Source organism: Macrotis lagotis, chromosome 1, assembly GCF_037893015.1.
Source record: "Macrotis lagotis isolate mMagLag1 chromosome 1, bilby.v1.9.chrom.fasta, whole genome shotgun sequence".
Taxonomy (NCBI): Eukaryota; Metazoa; Chordata; class Mammalia; order Peramelemorphia; family Peramelidae; genus Macrotis; species Macrotis lagotis.
The window spans coordinates 921,492,999-921,514,191 of record NC_133658.1 but is presented as its reverse complement, the minus strand read 5'-3'; the positions used below and the strand labels follow the sequence as shown (position 1 = coordinate 921,514,191).

General features: G+C 33.4%; 1 protein-coding gene across 1 annotated transcript; it reads right to left on the bottom strand.

Annotated features, from left to right (window-relative positions):
- Positions 1-19,779: 19,779 nt before the first annotated feature.
- On the bottom strand, positions 19,780-20,763 carry LOC141509380 (olfactory receptor 2AJ1-like). The gene has a single exon (XM_074218892.1). It carries the CDS (start codon positions 20,761-20,763, stop codon positions 19,780-19,782), a length of 984 nt encoding a protein of 327 aa, XP_074074993.1.
- Between the last annotated feature and the right edge of the window lie 430 nt (positions 20,764-21,193).

The following is a 21,193-nucleotide window of genomic DNA, read 5'->3' as shown; positions in this document are numbered from 1 at the left end:
TTATCTGGATTTTGTGGATGTGAATTCTGTTAAAAGACTCATTCATATTAGTTCCCAGGGAAAGCCAGGACACCTTTCCTAAATATTTGACTTTTCTCTGCCATCTTGTCCAGAAGTCCAGAAGCATTTCTTCGGACTAATTGAAATTATGAATTTCAGTTCCAATTGAGATATAAATATACATATATATATATATATATATATATATATATATATATATATATATATATATATACATATATATTTTGCAAGGCAAATGGGATTAACTGGCTTGCCCAAGGCCATACAGCTAGGTAATTATGAAGTGTCTGAGACCAGATTTGAACCCAGGTACTCCTGACTCCAGGGCCAGTGCTTTATCCACTGTGCCACCTAGCCACCCTCAATTGATATATATATATATATATATATATATATATATATATATATATATATATATATATATATGTATATATACATATATATATATATATTCAGTCTTTCCTATCTGCTAAATAATGTACTAGACATTGTTGTGCAAACAAAACAAGAAATACAGCAATTCCTGAAACAAATTTCATATTAAAGGATGGAGGACACAGCCAGTGTCTATGGAACAAAATACAAAGAATATGCTAAATCAAACAATGGGTATTTGATGGGATATTATGTGAACAAGTAAATGTCTAATGTAGGATAGAGTCATAATGCTCTGGCTTGAAGGAATCAAGGTTATCTTCCAGACAAACCAGAAGAGAGCTTACAACCTATGCAAAGTTTGAGACAATAATAGTGTCATTCCAGGATTATTATCTCAATACTTCATACAAATATTTGCTTTGTTAGGATTTCATGAACATCTCATCACCATCACTCTCTTCTTTTTTCCAAATGTAATAAATTTTCCTGCATACACCCACTTAGCAAACAGTGGTTTCTAAAAGACTATATGATTGTAACAGTAGAAATTTGTTATGAGACTGTTAAAGGCAATGTGTGAGGTAGAATGCTGGACTGGTCATAGACTCATCCTTGCTAAGATAAATATTGACTTTCCATCAAAGCAGCTACCCAAAGTCAAAATGAGAGCTAGAAGAATTAATGTCAAGATAGCAGAGTATCTCTCTGAGCAGGAACAGTTCGTTGCTAATTTGGAAGGAAAAGTGTGTCAACCCCCAGTTGTTAACAGTGGAACACAAAAAGATGGGTCAGATTTCAGAGATCTGGTAGACAGCACTACATTTGTTCATCTGGGCCTGAAAACTATCAAACAGCTATAATTAAAATGATGGGGAAATAGAGAAGTTGCTAAATGAATCATGTAAACTCCACAGTACTTATTTCCTGACAACATTCTTTTCCCAGTTCTGGGATGTAGACAAATGATTTTGATATTTCCCAGTCACCAATGGAGTGAACCAAGGTGTTCCTTGCTTCCATGCTTCTTAACATGATGTTTGTAGTTATGATATCAAATGTCTTCACTGAGGATGAACATGGTCTCAAGGTCAGCTACTGTACTGATGGTAAATTCTTCAACTTGGAAAGGTTCCAAGCCAAGATCAAACTGGAGTGGGTATTTATTGGTGCCTGACCTTCTGTTTGCAGATGACTCTGCCCTCAATGCAGCCTCTGATGTTTTAATGCATGGATTCTCCTTTTCTTGTGCTAATCTTTGTCTTATAATTATGACCAAGAACACACAGGTGCTCCAACAGTCAACATCCCACCATCCATATGTGGAACCATTGATTACAGTAAAAAGGAGAAGTTATGAGTGAAATGGACAAGTTCATTTACCTTGGCCTTGTCCTTTCCATGGAGATTGCACCTTGGCAATACGTTTCATACATGCATTGCCAGTGTTAGTTCAGTATTTGGGAGGCTCTCAAAGTACATGGGGGGGGTAACTGAGTAGCATAGTAGTATATAGATCATTGGCCCTGGAGTGGACAAGGGTACAAATGCAGTCTCAGAAATTTAATAATTCCCTTCCTGTGTGACTTTGATCAAGTAACGTAAATTATTTGGCATAAATAAAATTTAGAAAAGAGTGTGGGGGGGAGTAAAGAGGTGTTAGACAAACCACCAGACTGATAATCTACGGAACATTTGCACAACCTCATCACTATGTGCATCTTCCATTTCAATTATCTGAGGAATATCACCTGGCAGGAGAAGATACCAAACACTGAGTTCTTTTCTTGATCTAAACTACCACACATCACAATATTACTAACAGAGAATGCACAAATTATGGACTAGGCATGTTTTTACAATGCTAGTATTCATGCCAAAAAGGATATTTCATGGAGAATTCACTTAGGGCAAACACTCACAAGGTGGTCTGAAGTAGTAATTCTGCCACAACCTGCAGATCTCTCTTAAGAGTTTTAGAATTGATTCTACAGAATGCAAGACACTGGCACGAGACCTTCCAGTATGGCATGCCCTCATGAGTGAGGACACTCTAAGAGGAAAGCAGAATAGAAACAACTCAAAGTGAATACAACACATATAAGTATAAAGTACGCAAACCAACTGATCACATGCACAATTTTTGCCTGAACTGTGGTAGAGCATTCTGAGATCATATTATTCAGATTGGTTTTAGTTGGACACACTGTAATTTATCTCAGACATGGTGAGGCCTTTCTGTTCTTCTTTGATAAAGAAGGGCAAGAAACAACCAACCATCCAAGCAACTTGACTCTTTAGTCATTTTTCCCTTGTGTCTGCTTTTTTGTAATATCATTTGGAGTTTTGTTGGCAAAGATCATGCCTTGGTTTGACATTTTCTTCTACATTTTATTTTACTGATTTAAAAATGTAGTAAGCATGGTCAAGTGATTTGTCCAGAGTCAAAATGTTAGTAGGTGTACAAGACAACATGTGATCTCTGATAAATAACTCTTCCTGATTTCAGTCCCAGTACTCTATCCATTGTACCATCCAGCTGCCCAGTTGAAGCTTAGAATCATTTTCTTTGATATTTCCTACTCTTTAGATATGTGTATTTTATTTTAGTTGAAAAACCATGAACAAAATCATTTAAGAAAATTGGAAAGAATTTGGCCAGTGATTAAATTTCTGTTAAAATTTTCAATTTTGCAAACATAGACTTTTACTTATTTGCAAATACTTTTATATCTATGTTCTCACCAACATATGTATGCTTCCAGGATGAACCTTTGAACTATTTGAGTTGTCTGGAGATATTGGGTCCATTAGCTAAACTTACAGGCAACAAAGGGCTTTTTTTTTGCAGTGACGGCACCCTTGCAAAATGTTAACAAAACCTTATGGAGAATCCTGTCACCAGTTGGCCAGAAAATACAGACATCAGGAAAATTGTTTTAACAGTGTAGAGCAAAATAATCCAATTCTTCCCACTGCTTTAGGTATTAATGTTCTTTTTTTAAAAATTAATTTATTTTCACCTATATGTACATGTGTATTTTTAAGTTACAAAATTTTCTTTCCCCCTCTTCTCCTCCCCCACTCCTGCACTCAGTGCCAGTCAGCTTTGCATTGTACATACATATTTTGTTTTTGTTTTTTGGGCCAGGCTTTGTGCTTTTTGTTTGTTTTTTGTTTTTTGCTTTTTGCTTTAGTTTTTGCAGAGTAGTGGGGTTAAGTGACTTTCCCAAGGTCACAGAGCTAGGTAAGTGTGAAGCCAGATTTGGACTCAGGTCCTCCTGACTCCAGGACCCAATCTCTATCCACTGAGTCACCTAACTGCCCTGTCCTTATATATTTTGAATAAAAATGTTCAGATAATAGTCATTTTCAGTATGATGAATTAGGATTAAGGGAAGTATGAATAAGAGATAATTTTTATAAAGTGTTCATCAGATTCTAAAGAGTTGGTTTTTCTTTTTCTATTTTTTTTTTTTTTGCTTTTGTTTTTCTTCTTCTGGAAGGCTATAGCATTTTCCATAATTCGTTTAATATGATGATCCTAGCTGAGTGGCACTGCTTTCATTAAGACTGATCACCTCACAATGTTGCAGTTAATGTGTACATTGTTTTCTTGGTTCTGCTCCCTTCATTCAACATCAGATCCTGTAAGTCATTCCATTCTTCTCTAGAGTATGACCATTTATGATTTCTTATAAAACAATAATATTCCATAGTATTCATGTGGCATAACTAGCTTAGCCATTCCCCAATTGATGGGCAACCCCTATGTTCCCAATTATTTGCCATGACACAAAGATCTGCTACTAATATTTTGGAACAGTGGGACTTTTGTCATTTTTTATAATTTCTTCAGGATTTAGACCCAGAATTAGAATTTCTGGGGTCAAAGGGTTTGAACAGTATAATGGCTCTTTGGGCATAGTTCCATATTGCTCTCCAGCAGGGTTGGATCCTTCCCAACTCCACCAGTAATGCATTAATGTGTCATCCTCCCACAACCTCTCCAACAGTGATCATCTTCCCTTTTCTCATCTGGGCCAATCTAATAGGTGTGAGATGATACCTCATTTTTGTTTTAATCTTCATTTCTCTAATCAGTAATGATTTGGTTCATTTTTTCATATGATTATAAAGAGCTTTAATTTCTTCATTTGAAACTTTCTGTTCATATTGAGTGACCATTTATCCTCCATTGACCTTATAACTTTGATGCAATTCATATATAGAAATGAGACCTTTTCAGAACTCCAAGTTGTGAAGATTGATTCCCAACTTTTTGTTTCCCTTCTAATTTCTGATGGTTTTGATTTTATTATTATAACAAATTTGTGTTTTTACAGTCAAAATTTTTCCAGCAATTCTTGTCCAATAGTGAATTCTTATCCCAGAAGCTGATGTTTTTGGGTTAGTCAAATAGAGGATTGCCGTTTTGACCCTATCCTAATCTACTGTTCCATTACTCTATTTCTTAACTAGTATCAGGAAGTTTTGATGACTGCTGCTTTATTGTATAGTGTTATATCTGGTAGAGCTAGGCCAACTTCCTTTACATTTTTTTCCCCATCAGTTCTTTTGCTATTCTTGCCTTTTTGTTGCTCCAGATGAATTTTGTTGCTATTTTTTTTTTTTTTGTAGTTTGGCGTTTTGATTGGTATGGCACAGAACAGGTAATTTAATTTGGGTAGATCTGCCATTTTTATTATATTCGCTAGACCTAACCATTAGCAACTGATATTTAGACCTGACTTTATTTGAGTCAGAAATGTTTTATAATTGTGGTCATACAATTTCTGTGTTTGTCTTGGGAGGGACATACTCAAGTATTCAATGTTGTCTATAGTTATTTTAATTGGAATTTTTCTTTCTATCTCTTGTTCTTGGGGTTTGTTATACAGGCATAGAAAAGCTGATGATTTATGTGGATTTATTTTAGATGCTACTACATTGTTCAATTGTTTAATTGTGTCAGGGAGTTTTTTAGATGAATTTCTCAGGTTCTCTAAATATACCATCATTTCATCTTCAAAGACTGAAAGCTTTGCTTCGCATTTCCAATTCAGATTCCTTCCATTTCTTTCCTTTCTTATTGCAACAGCTAGTGTTTCTAATACTATTTTGAAAAGTAATGGTGATAATGATCATCCTTGCCTCATTCTGGATTGTATTGGAAATGCTCCTCATTTTTCCATTGCAATTAATTTTATTGATGGTTTTAGATAGATACTATTTACTATTTATGGAAAACTCTATTTATTCCCAAACTTTCAAGTCTTTTTTATTGGAATATATGTTGTATTTTATCAAAGGCTTTTTCAGCATCTATTGAGATAATCAAATGATTTTTTTGGTGATGTTAAAGCTCTGAAACCTCAAGCCCCAAAAGAGCTTTTTTTTTTTTTTTTAGGTTTTTGCAAGGCAGATGGGATTAAGTGGATTGCCCAAGGCCACACAGCTAGGTAATTACTAAATGTCTGAGGTGGATTTGAACTCAGGCACTCTTGATTCCGGAGCCTGTTCTCTATCCACTGCTCCACCTAGCCACCCCCCAAAAGAGCTTCTAACAATCAGGAAAAAAGATGGATCTGCAATAAAATAGAGTACTTCCAAAATTTCCTGGTAAAAAGTTTACTAGATGTTGAAAATAATTTCTGAAGCTAATTTTACAATCGATAAAACACAAAAGAAGGATCTAAACTTGGGAAGGGGCCATCTCAGTGAAAATAAAAAGAATGAATTGAAAGCCTAAACAAGATTTGACAATTGATTAAATATGATAGTGTCAAGCAAGGTGTCATAGACGACTCTGAGGATGATGATACAGAGCACTGTACCTACCACATGAATAGGGAAGTTTAGGAGAAATTTGGGAATAGGAAGAAAAATCATCAGTAAGATCATGGACATATTGAATTTGCAGTAACTGGGTCTGAGGTTTGAAATATGCAATAGGCATTTGTTTCTGTTTTTTTTTTTTTTTTTGGATTGGCACTCTGGTAGCTATATTCAAGTGCACATATGTCTGTGGAAGCCTACACTATACATACACATAAATATACATGCCCTTTGTAATTTGTATTTTTTGTATATAAACTTTATATTGTAATCCCCAGGAAACTTTAAATTAATTTATACTTTAGATTGCTTCTGTATTTGAAACTATAAAAAGTCCCTCAGTGTCAGAATCACAGCAGGCCCTAAATAATGCTGGTTGATTGATTGCTTCTATAACTAAGAAAAAAGATATGATTCAAATTTGTAAGAATAAGAACTGTTTTCTAATTGATGAATGATGACAGACAGAACTAGGAGGAGAAAAGAAAAAAAAGGATTTCTGCAATTGAAATCTGATATTCCACTTTATTCTACATTATTGATATTTAGGTCTTAAAGTTAGTTTGACTTTTTTTTAGGTTTCTGCAAGGCAAATGGGGTTAACTGGTTTCCCCAAGGCCACACAGCTAGGTAATTATTAAATGTCTGAGGTCACATTTGAACTCAAGTACGCCTGACTCCAGGGATGATGCTCTATCCACTGTGCCACCTAGCCGTCCCCTAGTTTGACTTCTTTATAGGAGATTAACTTCCCCATTTCACAGGATTATAGCCCAGTCTCATTAAGTCAGTGTGGTCATAAAATGCTCTGTTTGATCACAGACTCAGAATCAGAGTGGTGTAGGCAGCTGCCTAAAATGGGATTTTCCAATGGATGCTGATGAACTTTCCATTTCCTTCATTATTTTGAACTTCAGAAAATCTCTTTGGCAAGTCTGCATGATTATGCAAAATCATTGTGGATGGAGTTGTGATTTAATTCAAACTCCCTGGAGAAGAATTTGGATTATGTCCAAAAGCAATAAAACTGTGTGCTAATTGATCCAGCAATACCAAAATGAGGTTTGTATTGCAAAGAAATCAGAAAAAAAGAGTAAATATGTATACATACACACACACACAGACACACACACACATGCATCAGTTCCTTTTATAATGGCAAAGAATTAGAAACTGAAGAGATGCTCATCAATTGAGGAATGATGAAACAAATTATACTTTATGAATACAATGGAGTTCTATTGTTCTATAAGAATTTGTACGCATCTTATGTCTGAATTAACTGATGCTGAGAGGAATTAAGCAGAATAAGAAGAATATAGTTAACAGCAACTCTATTTGTTGATGGGCTTGCTCTTTTGTATATTACAATAATCAAAAAAATTCTAAAGGACTTATGATCAAAAATGCCATCGACATACACAGAAGAATGTTTACTATTTTCAATTTTTAATATTCATTTTGCATTTTATGCCTTTCCCTCTTATTTTTATGTTTTTCTCTGTGTTTTGATTCTTCTTTAACAACATTATTAATAGGGGAATACGTTTGACATAATTATACATATCAAACCAGTATTTGATTGTTTGTTTTTAAGGGTACAGGGGAGGGAAGAGAGGGAGGGAAAAAATGTGCAACCCATATTAGTAAAGCAAGGACAGTTGAAACCCACCTTTGCAGATACTTGGAAAATTGAATAAATAATTATATTTTCAAAGAAATACAGAGATGAATTGAGTTTTCTAGGATATTACTTGATTAATTTTGTTAGGTTTGGTGAAAATAAAATCCATTAATTGCTTAAATTGATTGTGGTTGGATAAAGGGAAGAATACTATCACTACAGAGAAATTTTGGCTCTGGATCAAGGGAACTTAACCATGTCCCTTGTTCATTGTCCAACCATGTAAATGTTCTCAACTAGAATCCCCAGTGGCCACCAGTCTTAGTGGCAGAAGAACTGAACTGACATTGGTTCTCCATTATCTTGTCTGGGTTAGGTCAAATAAGCCCTTTCTTCTCTCTCATCATGAAAGTTGTTCTTTCTCCATTCAGGGAATTTTGGGGTACATACAATGAAACAAGGCAAGTGAAAATAAATAAATAAATCAGAGGGGAAAAAGAACAACTTTTATTAATATAAAAGTTTCTATAGTATTGGGTCTGAAGTCAAGAAAATTCTTCATTTGTTCAAATCAAGGCTCAGACACTGAATAGCTGTGTGACCATGGATGAGTTATTTAATCCTGTTTGACTCAATTTGTAATCTCCAAAACAAGCTGAAGAAGGAAATAGCAAGTTTAATATATTTGCCAAGAAATTCCCAAATGCAATCATAGATCTGAAATGGCTGAACAACAACAGCAATTTGATAAAAATACCTAACCTAGAACATCTCAAATAGGGCTATGAATAATGGAACAGAGATAAAATGCACCTGCATAGCAAAGGACTTATATCATGCTTACGTTGCTATAGACAGGATCTTAAGTACTTTAAATATGACATTATTATTTTTCTGTTATTTTTTGGTATTTAATTTAAATTACTTTATTTTTCTAGTATATATTTTAAACTTTAATTTAATTTATGTTATCTGAAATTGATATATTCATTTAGCGATTGGTGATTACAAAGATCCTTTTAGTATTTTCCTTCTCTTAAAAAAACTAAAATCACTAAGGTAGTTATATATCTCAAACCTACATTTTGAATCCCTTTCCAGTCTTTCATCTTTCTGGAAATCCCCACAAATAATAAAGTCCAGAGAATATGAAAATGAATCTATGTATCCACTGCTTCAAAGATTGCATTAATTCAACAATGCAGTTATTCAACATTTCATGACAAGATTAGCACATATTAACCAGAAATGGCAACATAAAAAAATCCTTCATATTGACTTGTAATCACTTGGTTTTAGTTAATTGGAAATAGGAAGGTCATGGTAAAGTACCTGGGTATGGTAGAAACATTCTAAAAGTAGCAATAGTGGGCAGCTAGGTAGCATAGTGGGTAAAGCACTGACCCTGGAGTCAGGAGTACCTGGGTTCAAATCCAGTCTCAGACACTTAATAATTACCTAGCTGTGTGGCCTTGGGCAAGCCACTTAACCCCATTTGCCTTGCAAAAACCTGAAAAAAAATAAAAATAAAAAGAAGTAGGAGTAGTGTTTGGTAGCATTTAAAATCACCTCCTATGTTTGCTGATGTTCTGTAACTATGGGAGATTTTTCCATAATGAACAAAAGTACTGAAGTAGATTGCCATTTCCTTTCTCATCTCATTTAGCACATGAGGTATCTGATGGAAAATGGGTTACCTGACTTAACCAGGATCACACAGTAAATGTCAGACCCCATATTTGAACTCAGGTCTTCCTGTCTTCAGGCCTGAATGTCCATTCATTGTGATATGAAATAGTCCCTTAACCTAAAATATTTACAGAATGTTGTTTAATTGCTACTAATAAGACAATCATGTTGACCAGTTTTAGGGAACTTACTTTATTTTATTTTGCTTTAAGAATCTTTCTCATAAAAATGCTCTTTAGGAAGAATCTGACATATGGTGGGGTATTCTCGGCAATATAAAAATGAAAGTTATCAATGCAATATTTTTGAGAGATATCAACAGAAGTGGTTAGACTAGCCTAAGGGTCAGGCTTCCAGTTTAATTTTTCAATAGCTAAATGACAATGGCTAAGTTACAACTTCTCAATTCTCCAAAATGTAATATAATGAAGGCATTGCTGATCTGTATTGCTGGAGAGACTTTCCACATCTAAGTAAGCACATGTCAGAACAAAAACCACAAAAAAATGATCATTATTAGCATTATTACTTTAGATCTAAAGTCAAAATCTTAGTTTATATTTTGTCTGCTATTTGAGTCTCCTGTTTGAAGATTAAATCAAATAAAGGTACTGTGATTAATGATACCTGATTAATAATTTTAGAGTGACAAACAACACTAAGGAAAGACACACAAAGATTTAGAATTTTAGTGGGAAAGAAGGGAGAATGTGAATTCTGAGTAAATTCTATTCAATATATTTAGACCAGTCAGGGAAAACAGATAACATTCTCACTTGGTTTACAAATCAAACTTTATCTATAGAGAAGGGGAGGCAAGACTGGGAAAGGGATAGATAAGGAAAGAAGGGACCAGTGAAAGAGAAGGGAATGCAGGAGTGAAAATAAACTGAAAGTTAAATTTTTAAAAAAAATATTCAAAGAAGTAATACAGTAAAATTTTGGAATGGAGGTATAAAAGAAATGGAAAGAGATAAATGTAAATGGAGAAAAATAGCACTGAGGGAAATACAGAATTAGTAATCCTAACTGTAAATGAGAATGGGATGAACTCTCCCATAAAATATAAGTGAGTAGCAGAATGAATTAAAAATAAGAATCTTACAATATCTTGCTTAAAAGAAACACATTTCAAACAGAGAAATACACATAGAGTAAAGGTAAAAAGGTCGAAGCAAAACATATTGTGCTTCTGCCAAAGTGAAAAATGCAAGGGTAGCAATCCTTATCTCTGACAAGGCAGCTGCTAAAATAGATTTCTTTAAAAGGGATAAGGTGGGACTGATAACTTGTCCAGTGGATAGAACACAGGCCCTGGAGTCAGGAATACCTGAGTTCAAAACAGGCCTCAGACACTTAATAAGTATCTAGTCCTGTGGCCTCAGGTAAACCACTTAACCCAATTTACTTTGCAAAAATCTTAAAAAAGATAGAGATAAGGAAGGAAACTATATCTTCTGAAAAAGTACCATAGGCTGTGAAGTAATTTCAATAATAAATAAGTATGCACCAAGTGATATAGCATTCAAATTCTTAGAGGAGAAACTGAATGAGTTACAGGAAAACAAAGACAACAAAACTCTACTAGTGGGAGACCTCACACTCCTTTTCTCAGATTTAGATAAATCTAATGATAAAATAAACAAGAAGGAAATTAAGAAGGTATATAAAATGTTACAAAACCTACACATGGTAAACCTTTGGAGGAAACCATATGGGGATAGAAAGGAATATACTTTTTTTTCCTGCAGTTCACGGCATTTAGACATAAATTGACCATCTACTAAGACATAAAACCTTATAATTATATGCAGAAAGGCAAAAATAGTAAATACATACTTCATAGATCATGATGCAATAAAAATCACCTGCAATAATGGTCCATGAACAGACAGACTTAAAATTGATTGGAAATTGAATAACCTAATTTTAAAGAATGAAAGCATCAAACAACAAATTATAGATGGAATTAATGATTTTATCCTAGATAATGACAATAATGAGACAACATACCCAAAGTTATGGGATACAGCCAAGACAATTATTATGGGATATATTATATCATTAACTGCTTACCTGAATACAATAAAGTAAGAGGAAAACCTAAGAATGCAACTAAAAATATTAGAGAAAGAACAAATCAACAACCCAAAATTAAATACCAAATTAGAAATCCAAAGGATAAAAGATAAAATTAATAAAATTGAAAGTAAGAAAATTTTTGAACCAGTACATAAAATCAAGAGTTGGTTTTATGAAAAATAAAAGAACAATGATGCTGATGAGACTTTGGTAAATTTGATTTAAAAAGAAAGAAAAATACAAATTGCTAGTATTATAAATGAAAAGGGAGAACTCACCATAAATGAGAAGGAAATTAAAATAACAATTTGAAATTATTTTGCCCAAATGTATGCAAATAAAATTAATAATATAAGTGAAATGGATGAATATTTACAAAAATATAAGTTGTCTATTTAAATGAAGAAGAAATTAAATAGCTAAATAACCCTATCTCAGAAAAAGAAATTCAACAAGTTATCATTCAACTCCCTAAGGAAAAATCTCCAGGGCAAGATGAATTCACAAATGAATTCTATCAAGCATTTGAGGAACAATTGTTTCGAACTGTATATAAACTCAGGAAAATAGGTTAAGACAGAACTTTGCCTAACTCCTTCTATTTCACCATTATTATGCTGATACCTAAACCAAGAAGAGTCAAAACAGAGAAAGAAAATTATAGACCAATTTGCCTATTGAATATGGATGCAAAAATATGAAAGAAAATCTTTGCAACAAATTTACAGCAAGTTTTCCCCTGGAAAATACACTATTACCAAGCTCATTTTATTCTAGGAATACAGAGTTGGTTCATTATTGGAAAATTTGTAAGTATAATTGACTATATCCATAAGAAACCTAATAGAAATAGTTTGATTTTCTCAATAAATACTGAAAAAAAACATTTGACAAATACATCACCCATTGCTACTAAAAACACTGGAGAGCACAGGAATAAATGAATTGCTCCTTATAATGATAAGCAGTATCTATCTGAAGCCATCCATAAATATTATATGCAATGGGAAAAAGCTAGAGGCATTCCCAAAAAGATCAGGGGTGAAATAAGGATACCCATCAGCAGCACTACTATTCACTATTGTATCAGAAATATTAGCTTCAGCAAAAGAGAAGAAAAATAAATTGAAGGAATTATAATTGGAAAGAAGAAACAAAACTCTCATTCTTTGTAGGGGCAGGATGGTACACCTAGAGAATCCTAAAATATTATCTAAAACACTACTAGAAATAAACTGTGGCATAAGTTTGTGATTGAACACTACTGTTCTATTAGAAATGAGGAGGGATGGGAATTCAGGGAAGCCTTGAGGTATTTACATGAGCCAATGTTGAGCACCATGAACAGAACCAGAAGAACATTGTATACCCTAACTGCAACATGGGAGTGATGATCAACCTTAATTGACTTGCTCATTCCATCAGTGCAACAGTCAGACACAATTTTGGAATGTGTCTGCAATGGAGAATACCATCTATAACCAAAGAAAGAATTGTGGTATTTAAACAAAGATCACAGACTATTTCCTTTAATTAAAAAAATATCTTATTTTTAGTTTTGTCATCTCTTATACTTTATTTTTCTTCCTTAAGGATATGATTTTTCTCTGATCACATTCAACATAGATCAATGTATAGCATGGAAACAATGTAAAGACTAACAGACCGCCTTCTGTGCATGGTTGGGAGAGGGAAGCAAGATTAGAGGAAACATTGAAAATATTAAATAAACAAACAAACAAATAAATAAATAAATTTGAAAAGAATAAAAAACTACTAGAAACAATTAGCGACTTCAACAAAGTTGAAGAATATTAAATAAGCCCACAGAAGTCCTCAACATTGTTCTATATTATTAGCAAGATACAGCAGAAAGAGCAAGAAAGTGAAATTCCATTTAAAGTAACTTCAGACAATATAAAATACTAGGGAGTCTTCTTGCCAATAGACTGAGAAACTCTATGAAAACAACTACAAAGGACTTCTCACTCAAATAAAATTAGATTTAAATAATTTGGCAAATATTAACTGCTCATGAATAGGCCAAGCTAATATAATAAAAATGGCAATTCTACTAAATTGAGCTACTTTTTTAGTGCCCTACCAATCAAAATTACAAAAAGTTGCATTAATGAGCTAGAAAAGAATTGTAACTAAATTCATATGGAGAACCAAAAAGTTAAGAATATCCAAGGATTTAAAAAAAGTAGAAAAGAAGGTGGTTTATTCTTAGCAGATCTAAAATTACTTAATAAATCATCAGTCATCAAAACTATCTGGTATTGGCTAAGAAATAGAGTGGTGGATCATTGGAATAGATTAGGTGCAAAAGAGGCAGAAGAAATAATTATAGTAATCTGCTATTTTTTAAACGCAAAGAGTCCAGCTTCTGGGAAAATTACTCTCTTCTATAAAAACTGCTGGGAAAATTGGAAGTTAGTATGGCAGAAACTTGGATTAGCCAAACATCTCACATGTTATACCAAGATAAGATCAAAAGGTGTACAGAATTTAGCCATAAAAGAAAATATTATAAGCAATATAGGAGATCAAAGAATAAATCCCCTATCAGATCTATAGAAAGGGAAGCAGTTTATGACCAAGGAATAAATGGAGAACATCATTAAAAACAAATTATAAAATTTTGATTACATTAAATTAAAATGCTTTTGCACAAACAAAACCACTATAACCAAGATCAAAAGAAATGTAGTAAATTGGGAAACAATTTTTGCAAATATTATTTCTGACAAAGGACTCATTTCTAAAATATATAATGAACAGTTTCAAATTTATAAAAAATGTAAGCCATTACCCAATAGATAAATGGTCAAAGGATATGTAAAGGCAATTTACAGATAAGGAAATCAAGTTGGATAGTTTGAAAGATAATTTATAACATCAAGATACATGTATTCATGAACATATGCATTTATATATTTTTATGTTTATATTATATACAAATGATTTTAGCAAAATGAATAGATTTTTGAAGTAAGGCAAAAATGATTATCATTATAATTTGATGCTATTTAATTCAATACTGCTTATCAAGCAATCAGGTAAACAATCTTTGATGATATGTAGATAACAATAGGAGCTTATCAAGCAATCAATTAATCCAGTATTTGAACTGAGATAGATGATACAAGATTAGTAATTTTAGAGCAATAAATAACACGATGGAAAGAGGCACAAAGAATTATAATTTTAGAGGGAAAGAAGGGAGAATGTGAATGCTGAGTCAATTTTATTCAATAGATTTTTTTCCAGTGAGGAAATAAGCTATATTCCTACTTGGGTTTCAAAATCTAACTTAATCAACAGGGAAGAGGGGACTGAGAAAGGAAAAGAGAAGGGAAGAAGTGATTGATAAAAGGGAATAGAAGGTATGAGTGAAAATCACCTGAAAGATAAATTTAAAAAAAAAATCAAAGGGGAAAAGTAATAAAATTTTGATATGAAAGAGTAAGAAGAAAGAAAAAAAAGATAAATATAAATGGAGAAAGAAAGCATGGAAGGAAATACAGAATTAGTAATCCTAACTATAAATGTGAATGTGATTAACTGTCCCATAAATTATAACCAAAAAGCAGGGTAAATTAAAATCCAGAATGCTACAATATATAGTTTACAAGAAACTTATTCAAAGCAGAGAACAGGGTCAGTGCTCTATCCATTCTGCCACCTAGCCACTCCAAAATTTCATCTTGCTGCACAATCAATATGACATTTGATAGGAATGAAGTTTCAGAGACTGGGCCTGCTTCGGGTCAGAGTGGTCTTGGGCTGTGTGAACTGTACCTCTCAACTTTTACCCTATCTGTTAAGTATATGCTATGTCATTAAATGCTTTTAAAACTAACTCAAAAAAAAAGATAAGGAAGGAAAACAAAATACTCTTAAAAGGTACCATAGACTAAGAGGCAATTTCAATACTTTATATGTGTGCACTAAGTGGTATAGCATCCAAATTCTTAGAGGAGAATCTCTATGGTTTAGAGGAAGACATAGAAAGCAGAACTCTACTGGTGGGAGATTTCAAACTATCTCTCTCAAACTTAGATAAATCTAGGAAGTTAAGGAGGTAAATGGAATGTTAGAAAATCTAGATATAATAGACTTTTGGAGTAAATTAATTGGTGCCAGAAAGGAATATATACTTATTTTTTCCTGCAGTACATGTCACTTACATAAAAAGTGACCATGCACTAGGGCATAAAAACTTTATAATTAAATGCAGAAAGACAGAAATAGTAAATAATTTCTTATCAGATCATAATGCAATAAAGATCATATTCAATAATGGGCCAGGGAGAGACAGAATTAAAACTAATTAGAAACTACATAACATTATTTTAAAAAATGAGTGGATCAAATGAAAAATTATAGTTAGAATTAATGATTTCATCCAAGATAATGGCAATATCAAGATAATATAAGAAAACTAATGGGATGTAGCCAAGGAAGTTATTAGGGGTTATTTTTTTATCCTTAACTGCTTATATGAATAAAATAGAGAAAGAAGAAATCAATGTAGTAAGCATGAAACTAAATAAATTAGAGAAAGAACAAATCAAAGTAAATAACCAAAAATTTAATACCAAATTAGAAATACAAAAAATTAAAAGAGAAATTAATAAAATTGAAAGTGTGAAAACTATTGAAATAATAAATAAAAGCAAGAGTTGGTTTTATAAAAAAATCAAATAAATTGATAAAACTGTTTAATTTGATTAGAAAATAAAGCAAAAAGCAAATGACTAGTATCATAAATGAAAAACGTGAATTTCCAACAATGAGGAAATTACAATAATAATTTATAACTATTTTCCACAACTGTATGCCAATATATTTCATAAACTAAGTGAAATGGATGAATATTTTCCAAAAAAAGTTGCCCAGCTTAAAGGAAGAGGAAATTAAATAGCTAAATAAAACTATCTCAGAAATAGAAATTCAACAAGCTATCACTGAACTCTGTAAGAAAAAAAAAATCTCCAGGGCCAGAAGGATTCAAAAATTAAATCTATCAAGCATTTAACTAATAATTGGTTCCAATTCTATATAATTAATTTGTAAAAATGGATGAAGGTGCAACTCTGCCCAACTCCTTCTATGACACCATTATGAGGCTAATATCAAAACCAGGAAGAGCTAAAACAGAGAAAAAAATTATAGCCCAATTTCCCTAATGAATATGGATGCAAAAATCTTAAAGTTATCACTAGGATAATACACTATGACCAAGAAGAATTTATCCCAGGAATGGAGGGTTGGTTCAATATTAGGAAAACTGTTAGTATAATTGACTATAACAATAATCAAATAGAAATCATATGATTATCTCAATAGATGCTGAAAAAGCCTTTGACAAAATACAGCACCCATTTCTACTAACAACACTAGAGAGAATAGGAATAAATGGATTTTTAGTTAGAATGATAAGCATTAACTATCTGAACCCATTCAAAAGCATTATATACCATGAGTATAAGCTAGAGACATTCCCAATAAGATCAGTGGCGAAAGAAGTTTGACCATTACCAACACTAGTCTTCAATATATTATTAGAAATATTAGCTTCAGCAACAAGAGAAGAAAAGTAAATTGAAGGAATTAGAATTGGGAAGGAAAAAAATCTTACTCTTTGCAAAGGACATGATGGTATACCTAAAGAATCCTAAAAAGTCATCCAAAAATCTCCTAAAAAATTATCAGTATTAGCAAAGTCACAGGATATAAAAGAAAACCCACATAAATCCTCAGCATTATTATATATAACTACCAAGATACAGCATCAAGAGCAAGAATGAGAAATTCCATTTAAAGTAATTTAAAGCAATGTAAAATACCTGGAGTCTACTTGCAAAGACAGACTCAGAAACTCTATGAAAACAAATATGAAACACTGTTCATACAAAGAAAATCAGAATTTAAATAACTCATTAAATTTCAAGTGCTCATGAATAGGCTGAGCTAATATAAAAAAAATGACAATTCAAACTAAATTAAACAAACAATTTAATCTTCAATCAAACTTCCAAAATTTACTTTAATGAACTAGAAAAAAATTATAACTAAATTCATATGGATGAAAAAAAAGTCAAGAATATTCAGGGATTTAATGACAAAAGTACAAAAGAAAGTGAATCAGCCTTACCAGATCTAAAATTATATTATTAAGCACCAGTCATCAAAACTGTCAGGTACTGGCTAAGAAATAGAGAGGTGAATCAAAGGAAAAGATTAGATGCAAAAGAAAAAGGAGGAAATGATTATAGAAATCTGCTCTTTGATAAACCTAAGGAGTCCAGTTTCTTGGAGAATATCTCTCTCTTCAATAAAAATGTTGGGAAAACTGGAAGAAAGTATGACAGAAACATCTCACATCCTAAACTGTCCGGGGTCTTCTTCCCCGGATCCCCGAGTGAGCTCCTCAGTGGGCACTGCTTCGGGCGTCCCCGGTTTTTCCCTCCCCCGGGGATCAGCGAGGAGGAACTCAGGCAGACACGTCTTCAGGAGGCATATGTTTTATTAGGTGCAGAGGGATCCCCCGAATAGCTCAGGGTGTTGGCTAATATAGGGAGCTAGTCCTGGGCTGCCACCCCAATCCGCCCCGAGGGCAGAACCTACCACCCGATTGGAGCAAGCGACACAGGCCAACCAGGCGAAGCCACTGCTCCCCTTAAGGAGCCGTGTCTTCTCTGGGTTGGTCTGACCTCACTCCCGGGGAGGTCCTATCCACCCAGGCGGTCAGGGCCGACCCCTGACACTAAACCAAGATAAGATTAAAATGGGTTAGAGGATTTAGACATAAAATTCAATATTGTAAGCAAACTAGGATCAAGGAATAGTTTACTTATCAGATCTATGGAAAGGGAAGGAATTTATGACCAAGGAAGAGATGCATAACAACATTAAAAACAAATTAGATGGGGTGGCTAGGTGGCACAGTGGATAGAGCACTGGACCTGGATACAGGAGTACATGACTTCAAATCCTGTCTCAGACACTTAATAATTACCTAGCTTTGGGGCCTTGGGCAAGCCACTTAACCCCCTTTGCCTTGCAAAAACCTAAAGGAAAAAACACAACAAACTAGATAATGTTGGTTTCATTAAATTAAAAAGCTTTTGCACAAACTAAATCACTGTAAACCAAGATCAAAAGAAATGTAGTAACTTGGGAATCAATTGGCATAACTAGTATTTTTGACATAGGACTCATTTCTAAAATATATCTAGAACAGAATCAAATTGATAAAAGAAAAAAAAATCTAATCCATTCCCCAATTGACAAATGGTCAAAGGATATGCCAAGCAGTTTACAGATGAGGAAATCAAATTGGATAATATGAAAAATCATTAATAACATCAATAACCTTTGTTCCCGAAAATGGGAGATGCAGTATTTGTGTGAATTGTAGAGTTAATGCCTGCGAAGCCTGCCAATGCATGAACATATGCATTTCCATATGTGTGTATTTGTATTATCTACAGAGGATTTTAGCACATTGAATAGATTATGAACTATTTCTGACAGTATAAATTTGAGAAAATTCTAGAATGGAAAATTATAGATGGATTGCATTCTATATAGGTAGAGAGATGAATTCACATATCAACCAATAATTCAGAATCCTAGTTAATTTAATTCAATGGTTCAAGGGTAAACCCAAGATCACCTGCAACCAGATGATCACAAGAAAAATTTCTATATTTTAAGATTTTAAGGATAAAATTATTTTCTATTTTCAATGGAAAAGAAAAGTAAGCTTCCGTGTGAATGTTGGTAGGGGTGTGCTTCTGTGTTTGTGTCTGTCTGTGTCTGTGTGAGTGTGTGTGTGTGTGTGTGTGTGTGAGTGTGAGTGTGAGTGTGTGTGAAGGAACATAATACTTTCTACATATGAGATTCTTGTGTGATACCAGGAACTGAAACATGATTCATAGTATCATTCTTGATATAAATTTAACCAAAATTCATGAAATAAATTCAAGAAAAGAATAGATTTCCTTACAAAGGCAAATGGGTGATTTGGTTCAGTTGATTTTGTTATACATTTAAAGGTAATGAGAAACAAAAATTTTGTGTCAATCCTGAAAATTCATGAATGCTGCTTGGGATATTTTCCACACATTTCCAATAGGTCATCCATGGGCATTCAATCTAATTTTTAAAAACTGTTTATTACTGTGACTCAGTGCTTTTCCTAAAATTTTCTTCAGGGCACTTAAGACATCTTTATTTCTGAGACTGTAGATGATAGGATTGAGCATGGGAGCAATAATGGTATATGAGATGGCTAAGACCTTGTCTTGACCTGGAGTATGAGAAGACTTGGGTCTCATGTATATGAAGAGAGCAGAACCATAGTACATGACAACCACAACTAGGTGAGAGGAACAAGTAGAGAAGGCTTTTTTCTGGGCCTCTCTAGATTTCATATGAAGCACAGCACGAAGAATCTGACCATAAGAGGCAAGGATGATGAGAGGGGGGATTAGGAGGAAGAAAACAGCACTAACTGAGACTCCTCCTTCATACTGTGAAGTATCAACACAAGAGAGTTTTACTAAGGCTGGGACTTCACAGAAAAAGTGGTCAATAACCTTTGTTCCACAAAATGGAAGAAGCAGTACATAAGTTGTATGAATTGTAGAGTTGATGATTCCCCCAAGCCAGGAGCCAGCTGCCAGAATGACACTAATTCGATGACTCATAAGGATGGGATAACGCAGGGGGTGGCAGATAGCTACGTAGCGATCATAAGACATGGCTGTGAGAATAAGGCATTCTGTTCCCACGAAGCTGGAATGGAGGAAGACCTGGAACCCACAACCTGCAAAGGTGATAGATTTCCTGCCAGATATGTAGTTACTGGCCATCTTGGGAACAATATTTGAGGTATTCAAGACATCAGTAAAAGACAGATGTTTGAGAAGGACGTACATTGGAGTGTGGAGCCGGATGTCAAGGTGGATAAGAAGAATCAAGACTGTGTTACCCATAATTGTCATCATGAAAATGATAATAATAAGTGTTAAGAATAACAATCCATACTGGTTTGGATCCAATAATCCTAACAGGATGAAATCTCTTCCAGATGTCTGATTCTTTTCCTCCATCATCATTTCCCTTGTCTAGCTATAGTCCAAAAGACAAATTTTCAAAAGAGAAGGAGATTAGATAAAAACAAAATCCAGGACAGAGTCTCTGTGTATAAAGTAACAATTTTCTACAAAATTTATTTTAATGATTTAAGTCAATAAATTGTTATTCAAAGGAATGCATTAAATGAGCTAATTGAATTAACAATTCGTAGAATGATAAATTCAATGACACAAGTGTTGAAAAAAGTGGTTCATATGGATATTTTTCAAAGAAATGAAGAGAACAGAAACTGAGGGAATTTTGACACACTGTAAAATATACAAATGAACCAGATTCAATAGTAAAAATTCCCTGAGACAAACAAGGATTATTTTGTTCCTATCATCATCATCATAACCATCATAATTATTTTTAGAATTAATTTTATTTTTAATTCATAGAGTTAAACCA